A 20,169-nucleotide genomic window follows, 5' to 3' on the forward strand; every position below is an offset into this window, starting at 1 on the left:
AGCTCTGCTCATCCACTTGTAGGATCATGGGATTTGGAGCCAGAAGAAATGTTAGAGACCATCTAGTCCCATTTCGAGGTCCCCTTTGGCAGAGGGACTTCTTAGAATTGTTCTAAAGGCATAAAATAAAATGCACAGGATTACCAAAGGAAATCAATTACATGAAACACATTAATTTAAAAAAAAAACTTTTTAAGCAAGTTTGCAAACTCTTAAGAACTTTGATGAGTCTGGCACTGAAGTGAAAATAGACAGTGAGGTGCCCATAGGTTTCCCAGTGAGGTTTGTGAGCAATCACAAACAATGTGATCTATTGTTTGACAGAGATGTAAGCTTCAGAGGTGTAGGAGGAGGCCACAAGGGCATCAGGGCTAGAAAAAACATATATTTCTATTTATGGCTACAACTCATCCCCTATTTCTAGGGGCCCCCCCCCCATTCATGTATCATTTCTATGAGGGATGCTGAAGTTCCTCCTTAACACAGGACTAGATGAAAAGAATATAGCCTATCTTGGCTTGAATTTCCTCTGTTCATCATCTCTCTGTTTTTCTGACACTGTTTAGTAAGATGATCCATTTCCCTGCACTAGTAACATTCAAGGGATTTGTTTCTGTCTGCCTTAGATTCAAATGTAAGGGTGACTAAGAGTGCTCTTAGAGCCCTGTTAACTCTTTTTCTCTTCTCTCTCAAAGACACACAAAGCAATGACTTTCTGTTAAATTTATGGTTGGACTGAATAATATTTTAGTTGATCGACAGGGATTTAATTACTAAATCCCAAATGAATCACTACAGCCAGAATGGATTTCATGGTAGTTTATTTACAATAAAGAGGGAAGATATTAAGGAAGAGAGAAAGAGAAGAAAGAGAGAGAGATAGCTGCTCCGGCTTCCTCTGAGCCAGGCAGGAGTTCAGAGGCCCCAGCTGAGGGAAAAGAGTCTCAAGATGATGGACCTCTCCAGAGGCTGGTGCCTCTAGAAAGGCCAAAGGAAGGAGAGCCAGCCTTAACACTCACCACGTGTCAGTTCAAAGGAACAGGGTCACCAGGAAAAACAGGTCCAGTCAGCACTCTTCTGAATGAAGAATTATTCTCCACTCCAGTAGAACTGCCAGTAGAACTCCAGCAGAAGTGAAAGTCCAAGTTGAACTTCCAGAAGAACTAGTGCCTTCAGGCCCTTGTCACTCTCTTTTAAAGACCTTTTTTCTTGCATCACTTCCCTTAATCTTTATGTCTACCAATCACAGCTGATACTCTGCTCTAGGACCGCAGTCAGTTGATTCTGATTCATCACCCACTCTTTCACAGGTGGGTCACAGACCTCCCACCCAGTGTGTGAGATGGGTGTTCCTACCTTTTTTGGTTAAATCCAAAATGGTTGGATTTCCACATATTTATTAAGTACCGCATTTACACTTATGGGGATTAAAATCTAAAAATAGACACGAGTTACAATTTAATCTTCACAATCAAGGAAGAGCTAAGTACCTTCATTGTTACAATCTGGGGAGAGCCTAATCCAATCTTCACAGTTCACCAATATTACTTTCCTGACTCCCAGGACATCCTTTCAAGAAGTAGTCCTTGATTTCTGAGGATGCTTGATCAACAAAAGCCATGTTAATGATTCTAGCATCCCTAGGATTAATAATGGGATGAATAGGATCAAGCTGTGCATATCTTTTAGCTCCTTTGCAAAAGTGGTCATAAAATTGTCTGGGAATCTTTTTCCTCTAGTTTGATTTTTTCTGGTCTGACTACACATACATCCATACCTCTGATCAGAGCTTCTCCTGATTGGAAAAGCCTGCCTCTGTCCCAGCCAATTTAGGGTACTAATAGGGGTTTTGTCCCTGTAGTCCTGGAATAACTAATCTATTTTTGGTTACTCTGACTGCAGCTATCTCCCCGGAGGAAAGTAATATGTCCAGGAGATCTATAATATCTTCCCATGATGGATTGGGCCCTCTGAAAATAGCTTGGAACTTCTGAATAACAGAAGTGGGATCATCCTCAAATCTAGGAATCTAGCTCTGTCATGTAGACAAATCAGAGGCTCTAAAAGGGTGACGGGCTAGGAGAGTAGCTAGTCCAGTATCAGTAGATCCAATCTACTTTTTCAGTGGAAAAACTCCTGCCATCTCCTTTTTCTGATTGTATTCTGGATGTGGTGATAGGCAGTGAGGGGAAGAAGACATTTTTATTTCTCTAAATCTGGCTGCTTTTTCTCTCTGGGTGTTTCCTGGCTCAGCCATCTGGTTCCTAGGTACAATGCTTTAGTTATCCCAACACCACCATGTACCCTAGGTGTTTGTCTCGTAGAGTAAGTCTTAGCCCTTTTAGGATTTCTCTTTTTAGACTTCCAAATACTGGCCAAAACAAATCAGAAGAGTTACAGGCTGATTCGAACCAAATCTTATAGTTTGGCTGCTTTAACTTGTCATGCCAGGTGGAACCAAAAACGTGTCCTGTCCCTCTGCTATGGTCTACCAGATAGAATAGAGTTAAGCTCATTTCCCATTTTCTTTTAAATATTCTGAGAGATTCTGAAGGACTTATGAGAACGAACACTATCCACATCCAGAGAAAGAACTGTGGGAGCAGAAACACTGAAGAAAAGCAACTGCTTGATTACATGGGTCAATAGGAATATGATTGGGGATGTAGACTCTAAAAGATCACCCTGGTGCAAATATCAATAATATGGAAATAGGTTCTGTTCAACAACACACGTAAAATCCAGTGGAATTGTGCCTCAGCTACAGGAGGGGAATTGGGGGACGGGAAGGGAAAGAACATGAATCTTGTAACCTTGGGAAAATGCTCTAAATTAATTAATTAAAATAAATTTAAAAAAAGAAAAGAATGCTAAATAAATAAATATTCTGAGAGGAAAAAGTAACCTAACCAGCTATCTCTAGTAAATTCATAGCCTTTGTTCCTAACCTAAGAATTTCTCTAGCATATAAGCAGAACAAGGAAGTTGTAAATTCAGTATCTGAAAATACAGGTGCCTGTGAATTTGAATATGACTTACAGGAATCTAACTGACCCTGTATCTAAAATAGAAAATGGAACAAAACTGAAATACAGACCACACAATTAATGAAACTATTCCTCCCTCCTGAAAAAGTGAGTCCCTTTCAGAGTAAAACTTCCTCTGAACCTTTCACTCAAAGCATAAAAAGAAAGATCTTGGATTTGTTGTTGCTATTTCAATAGTGAGAATAGTCTTTCTTGAGAAGAAAACTGACTGCAAAGGAAGAGAAATTCAAAACCTTAAATACGCATCCAAATCCTAGTATTAGGGGAGCCTTTAACCGAAAACCCTTAAGTACTAATCCAAGTACTCTTCTGAACTCTTAACCAAAATATCTATGTGTGCACATCAAAATATACAGATTTTAACAAAAAGGAAAATCAACAGTCTGTAAAATACAAATAGAACTAAAAATAGGACAAACATGAAATAGAAAACATAACAGTAAAAGGCCTATGAAAGAAAAGAACTGTTAATGCCCTGGGGAAGGGGGGAGCAGGCCTGAGACCAGGGTTCTGCAGGTAAAGAATGAGGAAAATAATAGAGGAATTACAGAGGTGGAAATCATAGGGGCCTTGCCATAAGTAAGGGCAAAGGAAAAGAAAAGAATCAACATAATAAGAGACACAGAGAGAGGGCACAAGGGTTTTTGCCCACCGGTGGCTGACAAAATACAGTTTATTGCAGCAACTAAGGATTTTTAAAGGTACAGATCACAAAGAATGAAGCCACGCCATTGAGGCGGGTCCCTGGGAAAGTGCAACAAGGATGGTAGATAGGACACCTGGTGCAGGAGGAGGATTCCAGGAAGTAGGGTGAGAGAGCATGTCCAAGAAATGCAGACAGGCACTTGGGGGAGAGAATGACTCAATCCGAGGTCAGCAATAGCATGTCTTTGGCACTACGATGAGAGGCCTAAAGAAGGGGAAGGAGAGGGCACTTGGGCTCGCTCTCAGAGGCTTTGACAGAGGCCGCTCAGATCTGTATCTAGATGAGCTCCAAGTTCTCAACCTCTGACAAAGAGCAAGAGGATCCTCCTAAGCAGGGAGGCTTCCCCGAACCCAGAAGGGAAAGGATTGAAGAGGGAGAGGAATTCAGATCCAGAATCCCACAGGGCGAGATGCAGGTGTCCCTAGAGGCTCACCTGAGGATCCCATGTCCTGAGTTCAAGTTCTGGTCCTGAGCAAGAAAACCACACAGGCCAGATGCCCCAGTTTGAAGTCTGAGACCCCCTATTGCAAAATACACACTTTTTAAATAGTTTTTTGCTTGTCCTTGACAGTAAGCTCTCCACCCCCATTTCCGGATACTCCCCAACCCCAAGATCTCTGGAGGCCTCGTTAGGTAATCATCTGGTCTGGCCACCCTCTGGCCTGTCAGGCCTTCCCCCTGCCCTTACAGGAACTCAATTTAATGTAATGTATAATCATACACTCAGGATTAATCTAGTCATACACACCGAGTAAAATTGTTACCAAGATACTACCTTGGGACTACGTTCTTAATCTGATGACGTACGTAGACTCTTGCCTGAGACTATATTCTTACTACAGATCAGAAAGCTGCAAGATATCAAACGGAAGGGATGCTCAAGCTAATATAAATGCGATGCGGTCTAATTAAATTTCCCTCTTACACCATTTGGTCTGGTTCAGACCACCCCATAGAACTATCATCAATGGGGATATGATTGGGGATGTAGACTCTAAATGATCATTCTATTGCAAATATCAATAATATGGAAATAGGTCTTGATCAATGATACATGAAAAACCCAGTGGAATTGCTCGCTGGCTCCAGAAGCAAGGAAGGAGGAAGGGAGGGAAAGAACATGAATCATGGAAATCAATGCAATCAAAGATCTAGTTTTAAAAAATTATAAAGAATGTTTTGCTTAGTGTTATTCTTTTGTGAAATCTCTATTTTTTTAAACCTTTACCTTCCCTCTTGGAGTCAATACTGTGTATTGGTTCCGAGGCAGAAGAGTGGTAAGGGCTAGGCAATGGGGGTGAAGTGACTTGCCCAGGGTCACACAGCTGGGAAGTGTATGAGGTCAGATTTGAACCCAGGACCTCCCATCTCTAGGCCTGGCTCTCCACCCACTTAGCCACCCAGCTGCTCCTCTAGACTTGATTTTGAAAGCTCTCTGCCACTCCTATTTAGATTAGGAGGAAAATCCCTCTAGATCCTCCATCCCTTCCATACCAGAGAAGCCTGAAGAGTCAGATTTGGGACATGAGTTTTATTGCAAGGGCCAAGTTCTTGCTCAGGTGTCACAAGAATGGAAACACCAGTGAGGTCCCATCTTTATAAGGACAAAGGAAGGGAGTTTACAAGCAATGGTGGTGGTGGTGGTGGTGGTGGTCCAAGAAAGGTCAAAGAGTGGGGAGGGGTTAGATCAAGTAGAAAAAGCAACGAGCTTCTCCAGAAAGAGAGGATTCCATTCCACCCTCTCTTACATGGACCATAGGCTGGAATTTGTGTGGTTTTACATGTCATCTTTGCCAGTCTTGTCTCTGCCTTTTATTCCTTGCCCTTCGTCTTCCTATTTGTTTTTGTCCCTATTTGTATTGCCCTTGACTCTCTTCTTGGCCTTTCCAGAGTGCACTGGGCCATGAGTATGTTGCTGATGTGGAGAAGCACTCATCTCAGACTGATGCTGCTAAAGGGTTTGGGGGGAAATATGGAGTTCAGAGAGACCGGGCAGATAAGGTAAGTGATACTCCTTTGCTCCCCAAGGAGGCATATAAAATATGTGACTGTAGGATGGGGACCCTTGTCTAAGCACTGAAGGTCTCTGGGTGTGGGGAGAGCAGGGGTGGAGTAGGGGCATAAGAAGGAAGCACCTAGGGATAATCAATAAAGAATTGATTATCAATTCTATCAATAAAAAAGTCATTTATTAAGCACTATTATTTGCCAACTTATTTCTATGCCACTAGAGATAGAAGACTAAAACAAACACAGTCCCTGCCCTTGAGGAGCTTACATTCTAATGAGGGAGACAACCATGTGTAAAACTAGATATGCACAAAAATATATACAAATATATATAAAAATATATACAGAGTAGGTGGAAGGTTGCCATAGGTACTTGGGTAGGCTAGGAGAGACCTCCTGTAGAAGCTGGTGTTTAAGCTGAGCCTAGAAAGAAGCAAGGAATTCTAAAAGCTGAAGGTGAAGAGAGAGGGCATTCCAGGCATATAGGATAACCAATGCAAAGGCTTGGAGATGGGAGATGGATGGTTGTATGTGAGGAATGACAAGTAGGGTATTATAAATTCATGGAGGATCCAGAGAAAGAACTGTGGGAGTAGAAACACAGAAGAAAAACAACTTCTTGATCACATGGTTTGATGGGGATATGACTGGGGATGCAGACTCTAAATGATCACCCTGGTGCAAATAGTAATAATATGGAAATAGGTCTTGATCAATGATACATGTAAAACCCAGTGGAATTGCTCTAAAGGAGACAGGAAATGTTTGGGAAACATCAAATTTTCCATGTGGCAGGGAAGTAGAGTTTGTAAAAGGGATTCATAAATAAATAAAGATACATATATATACATATATATTTACATATTATATATATATATGTTGGCTACAGGAGAGGGGTGGAAGGAGGAGAGGGAAAGAAATACATCACGTAACCATGGGAAAATATTCTAAATTAATTAAATAAATAAACTTAAAAAGAAAAAGAAATTTTTGTAGGGAAATTATGCATTTGGAGGGAATTTGGAGGAAAATAAGCCTACTACGTGAAGGATAGGAAAGGGATGAGATGGTCAAGAGCTTGAAATGCCAATTAGAGGAGTTTCTACTTGATCCTTGATAGAAGAGTGAGTCACTGAAGTTTAAACTGAACAATGACATGGGTTACGCTTCAGGAAAATCACTTTGACTGCTATAACGATCGTCCAGCGATTGTTATATAATATTTAGCTGTGGGTGATAACTTGAGAAGAAGAAGGGAGCCTGAAGGAAAATGGGTGAATAATAATGACTCAAAGACAAGTTAAAAGATGTAGGGAGAGGCGCTGTCTCCTTAATGTCTTCCGTGGATAATTAATTAAAGTAAAACATGAGAAATAAGAAAACACGTGGGGAGTGGGAACTCCTAGATAGAAAGCATGGGGACCACAGAGTCAAGAGGAAAGATAAGGATCAGCAGGAAAAGGTTAAGACAGAGAGACTCTGAAGATCCAGGGAAATAAGAGGGAGATCAGCGCTCTTTCCCCAGTATTTATTGGTAGTTCCAGGAATGTGGATTGGAAGGTGATCAATGAATATGTAACATGACATAGGTTTTAACATTGGTTGAATTGACAATGAGGAGATCAAAGAGGTGGAGATTAACCTGACATGTGCCTTTCAAAGGAATGTGGTTTGATAAGGTGAGAGCTTTGTGGGCTCAGGAATTTTCTTGCCCTTTGGACTGTCTATACAATGATTATTATCTGATCTGACCATGTATCTGGTAAATGAATATATATGCAATACATCAATTATACTTCCCAAATGCCAACATGCCTGGTCTGCTACAACTGCTATGTTACAGCCAAATGGTTACCTTGCCTAAATACCCTCAAATCAAATTCAAGTAACAACCAGCCTGGTGCATAAATCAAGTACATAAAAGTTCAAACTAAGTATCCCAAAAGATTCAAAGAGGGAAGAATCATTGGTGGCATTCAGGGAGGGCTTCACGGAGGTGATGGACCTTGAAATGAAAGAATGTAGTAGTTGGAGACATGGAGGAAGTTCATTCTGAGCCTGGGAAACAGATGCTTGAGAATGGATGGATAGGGATGGGGAAGGGAAGGGAGGTGAAAGGGAGCCATCTGAAATAATGCTAGAAAGCAATTTAGAACTAGGTTATGGTGGACTGTGGATGACAGATTGAGGGATTTGAGACTCTAAAATGATGATGATGACTATAAAAATTTGAATCATGGGTGGGGTGGGGTAGTGCCTGCAGATCAGGGTATTCTCCCCCCCATTACACCCTCATTTTAGCTTGGAACCCATCCTAGCCCAATCTGGCAGGAAGGGAGGGACAGAATGTATGTGCTTAGCAGCTGGAGTTTTAATTCAATCTCCCTTCTTCCTCCCCAGTCAGCTGTTGGGTTTGATTACAAAGGAGAAGTGGAGAAACACACATCTCAGAAAGGCAAGGATCCTTCTTTACCTGTCCTGCAGCTCTATCCTGACTTGCCACCTCCTTCCCCATCTCAGCTTATGAGCGTCCATCCCATCTAGAGCTTTATTGCATTATCGTCCAAAAAGCAACAACGAAGTGCTTGTAGTTTACCACCTCCTATGCTAGTTTGGGGGGATTTGGATAGGGATGGGGCTGGGCCTATTATTTTATTGGCATAGGCAATTTCCAAATGGGGAAAAACCTTTCGCCAATGTAGGTTGGTCATTTCTTGGCAATAAATTCTCTTATAGAATTTGCCTGGGGGTACTTAGAAATTGGGTGACGTGCCCAGGTTCTTACAGCCAGTATCTGTCATGTTTGCTTGTCTCTGAGGTTAGCTCTCTATCCATTTTTTTCTGGGCTGCCTTTCTAATCCCAAAATGACATTGCCCCTGCCCAAAGAAACGGAATGTTTCCATCTCCTGGAACTTGACTTGTCCCTAGATCTTAAGAAGCCGCTTTGAGTGGGGAGTGGGAGGATAATGCAGGTAGCTTCCCCAGTATGTGTTTGGGAGTAGAGAAAGGAAAAGAGAAACAAAAGAAAAGACAGGAAGAAGGGAGTAGAAAAGGTACTTTGCATCTAATCAGAAAGGAGGCAGATGAATTCAAACTGTTAGAAGAAGCCTGGAAATGCCATACCCCCTCTTCCACACTTGCTCCTGTTAAGAGAGTTGTCTTAATGTCTTCCTTTTTCTGTTGAAGAGGCCAGGGAGCAAAAAGATTTCTGGTAAGAGCCCCCATGCTGGGCAACCGGTTCGTTGGTGACAGTTAGAAGGGTGTGGCTGAGAGTTAGTCAGTTACAGCTGGCAGTTGAAAGAGACAATGTCTTCCTTTTTCTATTGAAGAGGCCAGGGAGCAAAAAGATTTCTGTGTAAGGGCCCCCCTGCTGGGCAAATGGTCAGTGGTGACAATCAGAAGGGTGTGGCTGAGAGTTAGTCAGTTACAGTTGGCATGTGGAAAGAGGCTTTTTGTCTCTGAGTCCCTGGGGAGAGGAGTGTCTGGCTAGCTCCCTCTGGGACTGTGAGAAGACTAAGAAATGGATTGAATGCCTTTAACAGCCTTATTGATTATTGATTATCTTGGGTAGATAGGTAGATAGATGGCAAATTATTAGATAGTCAGAGTAGAAAAATTAGGCAGGAGATAGATTTAGGGTTGTCTAGAGAATTTTAGTTAGGATTGGGATCTTAGGTATAGTTATAAGCTGTTATAAGATTATTCTCACTTTCCTCCTTTCTGTTTCCTATCCCTATTTTCCTATATAATAAACTAAGCATTTTGTGTTTAAGAAACTGCTCTCCTGACTTTTGTTTAAACTCCTACCCCCCAAATTTAACCCTCCATTTGGACACAAGCACCAACTCAGTTCATCTCCCCCCCTTTTCCTTAGCTTCATTCCTACTCTTCATTTACTGATTGAATTATTTTCTAAGCTGACGGGTCTGACATCTCCCTCTCATTCAACAGATTACTCCCGAGGCTTTGGTGGTCGCTATGGCGTAGAGAAGGATAAACTGGACAAGGCGGCTGTTGGATATGACTACAAGGGCGAGACAGAAAAGCACGAGTCCCAGACAGGTGAGTTGTTGAGGCTGAAAGGTGAAAAGGGCCTGTAAAGAGGATATCTCTATCCTTTCTCTTAGCTCCACAAGTGGGTATCTGAGAAGCACAGGATGTCTTCCATGAGGGATTGTTGGAGATAGGAATGTTGAAGGGAGAATATGATGTGAGAGGAGTAATCTGAACAGGTGGAGTGGGATGATTGGATGGGGAAGTAGAAGAGAAATGATGTGGGGAAAGAATAAGGAAGGAATGGCGACAAAAGAAGAAGTGGGTATCAAAATGGGAATAAAGAGATTAAGGGTCGAGGGACAGAATGACACGATGATACTCTTAGCCTCAGAAGCACCTACCATCCTACCCAGAACCATAACTAGAAACTATCATGAAATACACCTCAAAATCTACTTTGTACTTTATGATACAGAAAAAAAGCTTTTTTTTTTTTTGAGGATCAAGACCTGTAATTTCATTGGTGTAAAGAAATTGTGATGAGGAAAGCTCTTTACCAATACATGTAGATTGCTTATAATCTGCAATTTATAGACTTAGAAAGTTACTAGTACTTTAAAGTTTGCAAAATGCTTTATATATGTTATCTCGTTTGAAATTCACAACTCTTTGATGTAAGTGGTATTATTATCCCCATTTTAGAAATGAGAAAAGTGACTCAGAAAGAGGTTAAGTGACTTGCACAAGGTGATACAACTAATAAGTATCTGAGTCAGGATTTAATGCAGAAAGTGAATATATATCTGAGGTATGATTCGACCCCAGGTCTTACTGACTCTAAAGTTTTCTGTCCTCTCTACCACACTGCAAGGAAATAATATGAGTAATTAAGACAATTACCCTTCATTGCTCCTAGCAATTGTTGACCGATTATTGAGTTATTTCAGTGGAGGGAATTTCTACTATATTCAGTATGGTACTGAGAGTATTCATGAAATAAAATGTCTGAACTGTATCCTTTTTATCCCTCAAACAAAAACATTGAGAAAAAATATAGTTGAGCAGGAGAAGTAATACTGGCCAACCAGCCCTCACTTAAAGAGAGTTAACTATCTTGGCATCATAAAGGAGACCCCAAATACTGTTGCTTGGCAGGCCACTTGTGGTGAGGAACAGCAGGGTAGGCCAGGGCCAGAGAAAAGCTATCTTCTCCATCCCCATCTCTCTGTTTTTGTCCCCTTATCTTTCTGCCATCTAACTTTTTTTGGTCTGTCCCTCGCTAACTTTTTTTGCCCCCCTTTCTTTCTCTCAGCCCATATTCCTATTTCCTCATCTGTGCAGTCTTCTCTCTAAAGCCTAAGCCTCCTATCTATTGCTTCTTGTTCTCTATATTCCTTTTGCTCTCTCAAACTGTCTTCCCAATTCTTTGGTTTTGCCTTTGGAGTCTCACACCTATAAATTTCTGTTCTTCAGATTATGCCAAAGGCTTTGGTGGTCAATATGGGGTACAGAGGGACCGAGTAGACAAGGTAAGATACTCCCTTATCTGAGGGAATTCTCTGCCCCCCTCCCCACTCTACCAAGAGATGGAGATGGTGCTGGGGAGGAAGAACAGGAGAAAGTGCTTATTATTGGCCTCTTGTGTTTGTCACTCTTTGTTGCATCAAGTGGTAGGATGTCATCTCCATTTTGGGCTCTTTTCTGCTCCTTCACTTGTGCTCCTTGGTTCTGACCTCTGTTGGGTTGGCCAGAAGTCCTAGCTTGGGGGGAGTGGACTTGGAGGAGTGTGGGAGACATAACCCCAGGGACAGGTGTGAGAAGATTGTATCCTGCTACATTAGGGTCTGTTGCCTTGTGTCATCTGATCCCAACCCCAGTCTCCATCACATCTACTCTGTTGGGATAAGAACAACCTCTCTGAGCCTGCCTATTCTGACCTCCTACTCCCTGTTACCCATCTCACTTTACCTGTAGTTGTTCCATTTTGAATATGTGAGATTCAGGGTAGGCTATGCAGTCCCTGTCCCAGTCCCAGTCTATGTTGGGCTACACAGTCTCTGTCCTCCGTTCTATATGGAGGAGACAACATGTATATAGAGGATGCATACAATGTAGAAAAAAAGGTGACCTTAGATGGGAAGGCACTAGTAGTTATGGGAACTGGGAAAGGCGTCCTATGGAAAGTATAGTTTGAGTAATTCTTGAAGGAAGCCCAGGATTCTAAGAGATTGAAGAACAAAGACAACAGAGATAAGAAATTGAGCGGTGCCAAGTATGAAGGAAAGCAAGTAAAGCTGGTCAGCTGAATGGTTGTAGTCATAAGAAGTCTAGAAAGATTGGCAGGGGTCAAGCTGTGAAGAACTTTAAATGACATCCAAAGTAGTTTGGGTTTTGATCCCAAAGGAAGAGGGAGCCATTGGAGTTCTTTGAGCAGGGAAATGACACCGTCAGGACTATGCATTAGAAATATCAGTCATCTCTGTGAACAATGGATGGGACCTTACCTAAAGAATCCTGAACCATATCATGAGCCTTCCAACAAGCACATAAACCAAGCAACATAAAATATCTCTGATTGACAGAGGAATTGGTTTCTGCCAGACCTTTTGAAGGGACCCATCGTCATTGAGCTACTTGGGGGATAGGGTACACCACTCCTTTATTCCCAATCATGGAGCCAGCCTTCACAGAGAATCTCGGTCACCTACATCCCAAGGAACTCCTCAAAGAAATCCATGAGTGTTTCCCCTGACAACTAGCAAAGGGAAGAAATCAAAAGACACTTTGGACAGTGGGGACCTCACCATCTGAAGGGGAAAACAAAAGCAAGTAAAGCTGGTTGGCTGAAATGTTGAGGTTATAAGAAGTCTGGGGTTATAAATAAGAAGCATTGGGGGATGAGGAGGTAAAAATAAGATAGTTTGGTCTCATGGACTTTATAAGCTATTAGGAAGAATAACATCAGCACAAATAACTACACGACAAGTTATAATCTAATTAAATGCATGAGAGGTCCAACTAATGGTTTCAAGAGAGTTCAAGAATAAAGAATCACTTCTAGCTAATGAGAATCAAGGAAGGCTTCATGGAGAAAATAATGTGTCAAACAGACCTTGAGACAGAAGAATATCTGTAGGAAGAAAGAAGGAAGTCAGTTCAGGGCTTCGGGAACAGGGTGTGAAAATGTACAGAGATGGGAAAGGGCAAAGAAACTTTGCAACAGATAGTTGTACAATTAGGTGGGATGATGATAGGAAGGGCTATGTCTACAGTAATTGTTCTCATTATTCTACCCCCCCCCCCCATGCTTGAACTCCTCACAGTGGGAACTAATGCTTGGCAGGGAGCAGGTGGAGAGGGCAAATGTGTGTGTTTAGCAGAAGATACTTTGATTAAGTCTCCCTTTCCTTCCCAGTCAGCTGTCGGATTTGATTACAAAGGAGAAGTGGAGAAGCACACATCTCAGAAAGGCAAGGATCCTGCCTTCTATGTCCTATAACTCTTCCTGCCAAAATCCACCTTCCTTCTTCCCAATCCCAGGTTTCCAGTATCTCTGCCAGCTGTGGCTTCATTGCACTAATGCACAATGCACTAATGACTACAGAGTGCCAGGTTTGGGGAATACAAAAAGAAGTAACACCACCCCTGCCCTCAGGGAACTTACTATGCCTATGTCTCTTGGCTCATCCCTAGATTTCCAAATTCTGTGGAGGGGGTGGGGAGCAAGAATAATTGGAATGGTCTCCCCACTATGTTCAGAAGAGTCCAGAAAAGAGGAAAAGGAAAGAGCAGGGGAAGAAGGGAGTGGAAAGGGTGCTTTATACAAAAACAGAAGTGAGGCAGCTCAATTCAAAACTCATAGAAGAAGCCTGGAAATATCACACCCCTCCGCCACATTCCTTTGTTCCATAAGCAGCCACTTAGTTGATTCTCTTCCCCATTTTCCTTGGACCCATTCCATTCTCTTTGGACTACTTTCCATTCTCTGACTAAATTCTTTCCTGTTCTGGAGATGGACTGACGGGTCTGACATCTCCCTCTCATTCAACAGATTACTCCCGAGGCTTTGGTGGTCGCTATGGCGTAGAGAAGGATAAACTGGACAAGGCGGCTGTTGGATATGACTACAAGGGCGAGACAGAAAAGCATGAGTCCCAGACAGGTGATTTGGAGGGACTGGGTAGGGTTTGGGGAGCATTATTGGGAATGAGGAGCTGAGATGGGTGGGACAGAATATCTCTGTTCACTCCTGAAGGGGTGTGTGTGTGTGTGTGTGCACCCCCTACCTGGGGCTGAGGTCAGGAGCACCTAGCATTTCAGAACTGCCCCATACTTACCCTAGAAAGTTGGGACCTTCTGCTTCCCTCCACCTAAATGAGGAGGTCCTAAATGTTCCTGGCTTCCCACCACATATTATATTATTGAGTGAGGTTATGATGGGAGAGGTGTTGTAGTGACAGGTCAATAGAAATGAAAAGGCAGGAGAATACAAGAGAAATGATGCAAGTAGGGAGCAAGGAGTGGTACTTCAGAGAGAGTGAATTATGGAGTGAGTGTGGGAACTAGAAACAGAATGATACGGTCATACAAGAAGCCTCAGAAATCCCGCTGTTGTCACACATATTTCTAATCATACTCAGAACCATAACTAACAAATTTGGTGCCTGAGGCAAGTAGAATGAAATTAATCTAATGCAAGCACTCTCAAATCAACATAGTGTATGTGTATGTAAATATAGAGAGACAGACAGACAGACAGATTTAATGAATGATTGCTTGGTTAGTTGTGCCTGTGATTTAATTGTATAGTCAAATTGTGGTAAAGGATAGTTCCTCAACTTTCATCATGGCTTCTTCTCTACAGGCATGGTTGGTCAGGGTTCTTTCAAAAATGTTTTCCTTTACAATAGTCTTACTGTGTAAATTATTTTTCAGGCTCTAACTCATTTTACTCTGCATCATTTCATCCACATCTTCCCAGTCTTCTCTGAAACTATCCCTTTTGTCTTTCTTTTAGTGAAATAATGTGCCATTATATTCCTATAGTATAATTAGTTCAGCTACTCTCAATTGATTGTCAGCAATTTTATTTCTGATTCTTTGCTATAATAAAAAGAGTTGCTGTAAATATGTATGCACATATGGGTCTTTTTCCTCTTTCTCTAATCTCTCGGGAGTTATAGGTTTCGTAAGGTTACTTGCAGTTTAGTGTCTTTAAGGCATAGTTCCCAATTATATGTCAGAGTGGCTAGACCTATTTATAGCTCTACCACCAGTGCAACAGGGTACCATCTTCTCACTTCCATCAATTGTCATTTTCCTTTTTTATCATCTTTGCCAATCCAATAAATGCAAGGTAGAATTTCAGAGTTGTTTTCATTTTCCTTTATCTAATTATTGATTTGACATCTTTTTCATGTTGTTGTTGATAGCTTGAACTGCTTTCTTTGTTCTTGTCTTTTGAGCATTTATCTGTTATAATGTCTGCCATTTTTATTTATTTAAATCACTTCCTTACAGCTCTTGGGAATCAGACCTTTACCAGGGAAACTTGCCAAGATTTCTTCCTCCAATTAACTGAAAACCTCCTCTACCAATGCATGTAGGCAATGACATTGCAACTTACAGTCTTAAGAGAGTTGCCTTGGGTACTAAGAGGTTAAATGGTGTTTTCAGAGACACACCACCAATGTGTATCAGAAATGGGACTTGAAGCCAGGTCTTCTTGATTGCAGATGAATTCTCTACCTGCTGCTCTGTATGACTTCTGCCTCTTATGGAAGTGATAGAAGTAATGAAGACAATTAACTTCTCATTGCCTCAGACACCTCTAAGACTATAAATTTCAAATAAGTTACTGATTTACATCCATTAAGAGAATGATCCCACTGAGAGTATCCAATAATTATGAAACCAAAGGCCTAATCATCTCCCACACACACAACAAACAAAGAAAAAAAACTATTAAGACATGCAACTGAACTGAAGAGCTATGCTGGACCACTAGCCTTCATTTTGGAGGAGTCCATTACATTGGTCCCATGAGGAAGACCCTGAGACATTGAGAAGCTACTGCTAGAGAATCTCAGGATAGGCAGTGTGGGTCAGGGCCAAAGAGATACTCTCTTTCCTATCATCATCTCTGTTTTTGTCCCTTATCTCTTTCTTCCTGTCTCCATCTAACATTTTTTGGCCCCCATTTCCTTGTCTCAATCCATGTTCCAATCTCTTCATTCATGCCTTCTACTCTCTAGTTCTGTGATGGTGAACCCATGACCACATGTCAGCACTGACACATGTAGCCATTTTCAATGACATGTGGCCACATGCGGGCTCAGCACACCTCGAGGCCCAAGAGCCGCCCTAGGGAGCCCCCTAGTGCCAGCAGCTGTGCCCATGACCATGCCCCAGCCTGACGGTGGGGGTGGGGGTGGGGATGGGGATGGGGATGGGGATGGGGATGGCTGCTCCAAGAGCTGGCCACGGGGGACGGGGGTAAGCCCTGGGTGGCGCTTGCCAGGTGGCTGGTGTAATAGAGGGCAATACTAGGATATTTGTGGTAATAAGTCAGGGACATCAGGAAACCAGTTAAGGGGCAAGGCTGGATCTTACATTCCTCCCCCACACTACTTCCTGCCCCTTCCCCAACTGAATCTAAAGGGCCTTCTCAAGAATGGTAAGCTTCAAGGGTTTCCCCAATAATCAATCCCATAATTTAGATCTTTTAACTACAGGGATTTATTCTTTGAAGGAATAGAGGTCAGGAGAGGGAGGGGGCAAAAGGGAAATAGGTTTCCCTAATCTCCTATGATTTCCTGTTTATTGAAGATTTTCACAAGGTATTCAACTCAGGAAACAAAGTTAATTTCTCTGAAGGGGGATATTGACAGGTAAAAGGTTCCTTCTGAGCTAGGCTTCAAAAGACCTTTCAGTACTTAGTCAAGTGAGCAATCAATGACCAAGAGAATTGGTTTTGCCTTCCTCCCTTAACAATCAGAGAGAAAAAGATCCAGGTCCAAGCAGCTGGCTCCTAACTGCCCCTTGTCCAGATTCTATTGGATTCTTGTTTTGATCTGGTTGATTGGTGGTTCACCAAAATTTCCAATCTCTTGCTTTTTCTTGCAAATCCATCTGATGTTGCAATATCTTCCTTACACTGAGGGGAGAGGGGGTCTCCCTCAGGGGTGGGGAGGAGGAGCATGCACACAGGCAGGCAGGCTGGTGGGCTGCAACAGCTGCTCTTCTCCTGCTGCTCTCCTGGGGTCCCTGAACCAGCAGATTGAGGATGGAAGGGGTGGGGCCAGGCTGGACCAAAGACTGGGTGGGGCTCCAGCCCACATGCAATGGAGGAGTGCTTGGAACCAATTACCAGACATTTTTAGCATCCTGAAAAATATAGCAATGGCTTTACTCACAATTTTTCACTCCATGTACTTTTGTGAGACCTTATTCTCAGCGTTAAATAATATCAAAACCAACAAAAGAAACAGATTAACAGATGAAGTGAATAGCTCTTGCTTGGGCTTGAAGTGTACAAAATACCAACCTTCAATTGACGATTTAGTCAATGAAATTCAGCAACAAAAAAAGTCACTAATAGGCAGGTTAGTTAAAGAATTCCCCCTCCCCCTCACTTATCTTAGTTCACAGCACCCCACACATGTTAAATAATATCAAGACCAACAAAAGAAACTGACTGACAGATGAACAAAGAACAGGTAAGTTAAATAATTAGTTTTTGGTTTATTAAATACAGTTATATATTACAATTATCCATTTTTGTTATTTAAATTATAAATATCACAAAAATTGTGTTGTTTTTTTTTCTCAAAGCGACACATCACCTGAGTTATACTCGGTTTTTTGGCTAATTTTGACATACCAAGCTCAAAAGGTTACCCGTTACTGCTCTAATCCTAAATTTCTTATGGTTGTATCCTATCTATCCCTTACTACCTTCCATATTCCTCCCTTTCTCCCCATCTCTCTTCTCCATTCTTCAGCTTTGTCTCTTGGGATTGATGCCTGGATCTCTCTGTTCTGCAGATTATGCCAAAGGTTTTGGTGGTCAATATGGTGTTCAGAGGGACCGAGTAGACAAGGTAAGATACCCCTTGTACTGAGAAAATTCCCTCCAAACTATACCAAGAATGAAGATAAAGATAATGCTAGGGAGATGGGACAACTGATTGGTTGGGGATAGTAAGTGCACTCCAGGATTTATTACCATATGCTCAAAGAATGGGCAAAATCTCCACATTTGGACTCCTTTCTGATTCTTCTTTAATACTCATTGGTTCTGGGTTCTACTTCATTGGTCTGAAGTCTTATCCTTGACTGGAGCTGGAGAAGTGGTTTTAGAGGAATAAGGGAGACAACCTCCAGGGGGAAGTATGGGAAGGTTATATCACACTATGGTTTGTCACCTTGTGTTGTCTAACTCCAACCTCAGTCTCCATCATTTTCCCTGTGAATACCCTCCATGACCTCAGTTCAGATGGCCATCCTGACCTTCTCCTCCTGACCACCCACTAGTGCCTCTCACTTAATCTAAGGTCGCCCCTCTTTGGAGATGTAAGATTTGGAGAAAGAGACAGAGACAGAGACTCTGTGTGTGTGTGTGTGTGTGTGTGTGTGTGTGTGTGTGTGTGTGTGTGGCAACCCCCTACCTGGGACTGAGGTCAGGAGCACCTAGCATTTCAGAACTTTCCCAAACTTACCCTAGAAAGTTGGGACCTTCTGCTTCCCTCCACCACCCTCCACCGTGGAACCTCATCCATCCACCTGAGAAGGTCCTAAATGTTCCCAGCTTTCCTCCACGTATCTCCTGAATTAGCTTCTTTCTCCCTCCTCCTTACCCTTCAACAGAGTGCAGCCAGCTTCAATGAAATGGAAGCCCCTACTACAGCTTATAAGAAAACCACACCTACAGAGGCTGGTGAGTTACTAAAATAAGTTCCTCCCCAACACCCAGTCTAATAGCCTTTCAACCTCTTCATCTTCTTTGCCCCATAGATCTAGCAACTTTTTCATACTCTGCCCACTCCACCCTCCCATCCAGATCACATTAAGTAGCCCTTTGCCTCACCCTTTCAGAAGAGGGATTATATTTATTATGCATCATTCTAGTATGTAGAACTAAGACCAATGGGTAGAAGATAGAGTATCCAGTTTCAACTAGGCATAAAAATGAATGTTCTATTCTCATTGTCAAAAATTAAATGAGCTCCCCCTCACTAAAAGTTTTCAGGTAGAGGCAGATACTATTTAGTTTTTAATCTTTGTAAAAAGTAGAAGTAAAAATCAACACTTTAAGTTTTCAAAGAGCTTTACACATTTTTATTTTATTTATTCCTCTCAGTAACCCAACAGGTAGATGCTATTATTAGCACCATTATACAAAGGAGGAAACTGAGCAGGACTAAAGTTAAATGAGTTTCCCAGAGTCACAATTAATAAGTGTCTGAGGCTAGATTTTAAAAGATACTTTATTTTACCAATTACATGTAATAACAATTTTCTACATAAGTTTTCTGAAGTTATATAATTCAAATTGTCTCCCTCCCTTCCCTCTCACTTTCCAGAAATGGTAAGCAATTTGATCTGGGTTATACATACATTATCATGCCAAATGTATTTCTGTATCATTCATTTTTATAAGAGAATACTCATATAAAACCCAAATAAGCTAAAGTGAATAATTATATGCTTTGATCTGCATTCCAACTCCAATAGTTCTTTCACTGGAGGTGGATAGAATTCCTTGTCATATGTCTGATGTTAGATTTGAACTCAGGTCTTCCTGACTCCAGGTTCTTGCTTTCTATGCACTGGGCCACCTAGCTGTTTAAAGCATACTAGCCATTTCATAACTATTGAATTGAATTGAATTGAATTGAATTGAATTGAATTGAATTGAAGGATATTATAGAGGTGGTTCCTTTTTGGGTTTAGAAAGTTAGACTACTGTTTTTCAGATTTATTATTCTTACCTCTCTCTCCCTGGGTTCTTCCCACTGGACTAGTCAGTTAAGTGAGTGAGATTTTCAAGAAGTGAGAGCTGAGAAAATGGGACTGAAAAGTGAACTAGATGGCATGGGGATTTGATTGGCAAAATAAAGATGGGGTGGGATTGTATCTTGGGAGAACAATAGGAAGGAATGATGATTTGAAGAAGGGGCCAATAAGGAACAGGAGCTTTAAGGTGACTGAGAAAAGTAATTTAGAGGAAAGAGAAGAATGAGGTCCAGGAAAGAAAAGTATAACTGGAACCTTAAGATTTAAGGAGAAAGAGGAATCAGTTTAGGATAAAGGTTTAGGGCAGTGATGGTGAACCTATGGCATGGGTGCCAAAGATGACACATAGAGCATTCTCTGTGGGCACACAGCTGCCACCCCCCCCAGAGTCC

The 20,169-nt window shown here is 41.8% G+C and overlaps 1 protein-coding gene across 3 annotated transcripts in view; it reads left to right on the forward strand.

Moving 5' to 3' along the window:
- The window catches only part of HCLS1 (hematopoietic cell-specific Lyn substrate 1), a 62,531-nt gene that overhangs the window by 35,989 nt on the left and 6,373 nt on the right, over nucleotides 1–20,169 (forward strand). For 2 of the 3 annotated variants that reach the window (XM_056793529.1, XM_007493771.2), the window contains exons 5-12: nucleotides 5,644–5,754; nucleotides 8,164–8,218; nucleotides 9,716–9,826; nucleotides 11,234–11,289; nucleotides 13,176–13,230; nucleotides 13,812–13,922; nucleotides 17,807–17,862; nucleotides 18,629–18,698. In XM_056793529.1, coding sequence (XP_056649507.1) covers nucleotides 5,644–5,754; nucleotides 8,164–8,218; nucleotides 9,716–9,826; nucleotides 11,234–11,289; nucleotides 13,176–13,230; nucleotides 13,812–13,922; nucleotides 17,807–17,862; nucleotides 18,629–18,698 — 625 coding nt within the window. The remainder of the gene's footprint in view (nucleotides 1–5,643; nucleotides 5,755–8,163; nucleotides 8,219–9,715; nucleotides 9,827–11,233; nucleotides 11,290–13,175; nucleotides 13,231–13,811; nucleotides 13,923–17,806; nucleotides 17,863–18,628; nucleotides 18,699–20,169) is intronic. The other variant, XM_056793530.1, reaches the window with a different exon arrangement.

This window comes from Monodelphis domestica, chromosome 4 (genome assembly GCF_027887165.1).
Source record: "Monodelphis domestica isolate mMonDom1 chromosome 4, mMonDom1.pri, whole genome shotgun sequence".
Taxonomy (NCBI): Eukaryota; Metazoa; Chordata; class Mammalia; order Didelphimorphia; family Didelphidae; genus Monodelphis; species Monodelphis domestica.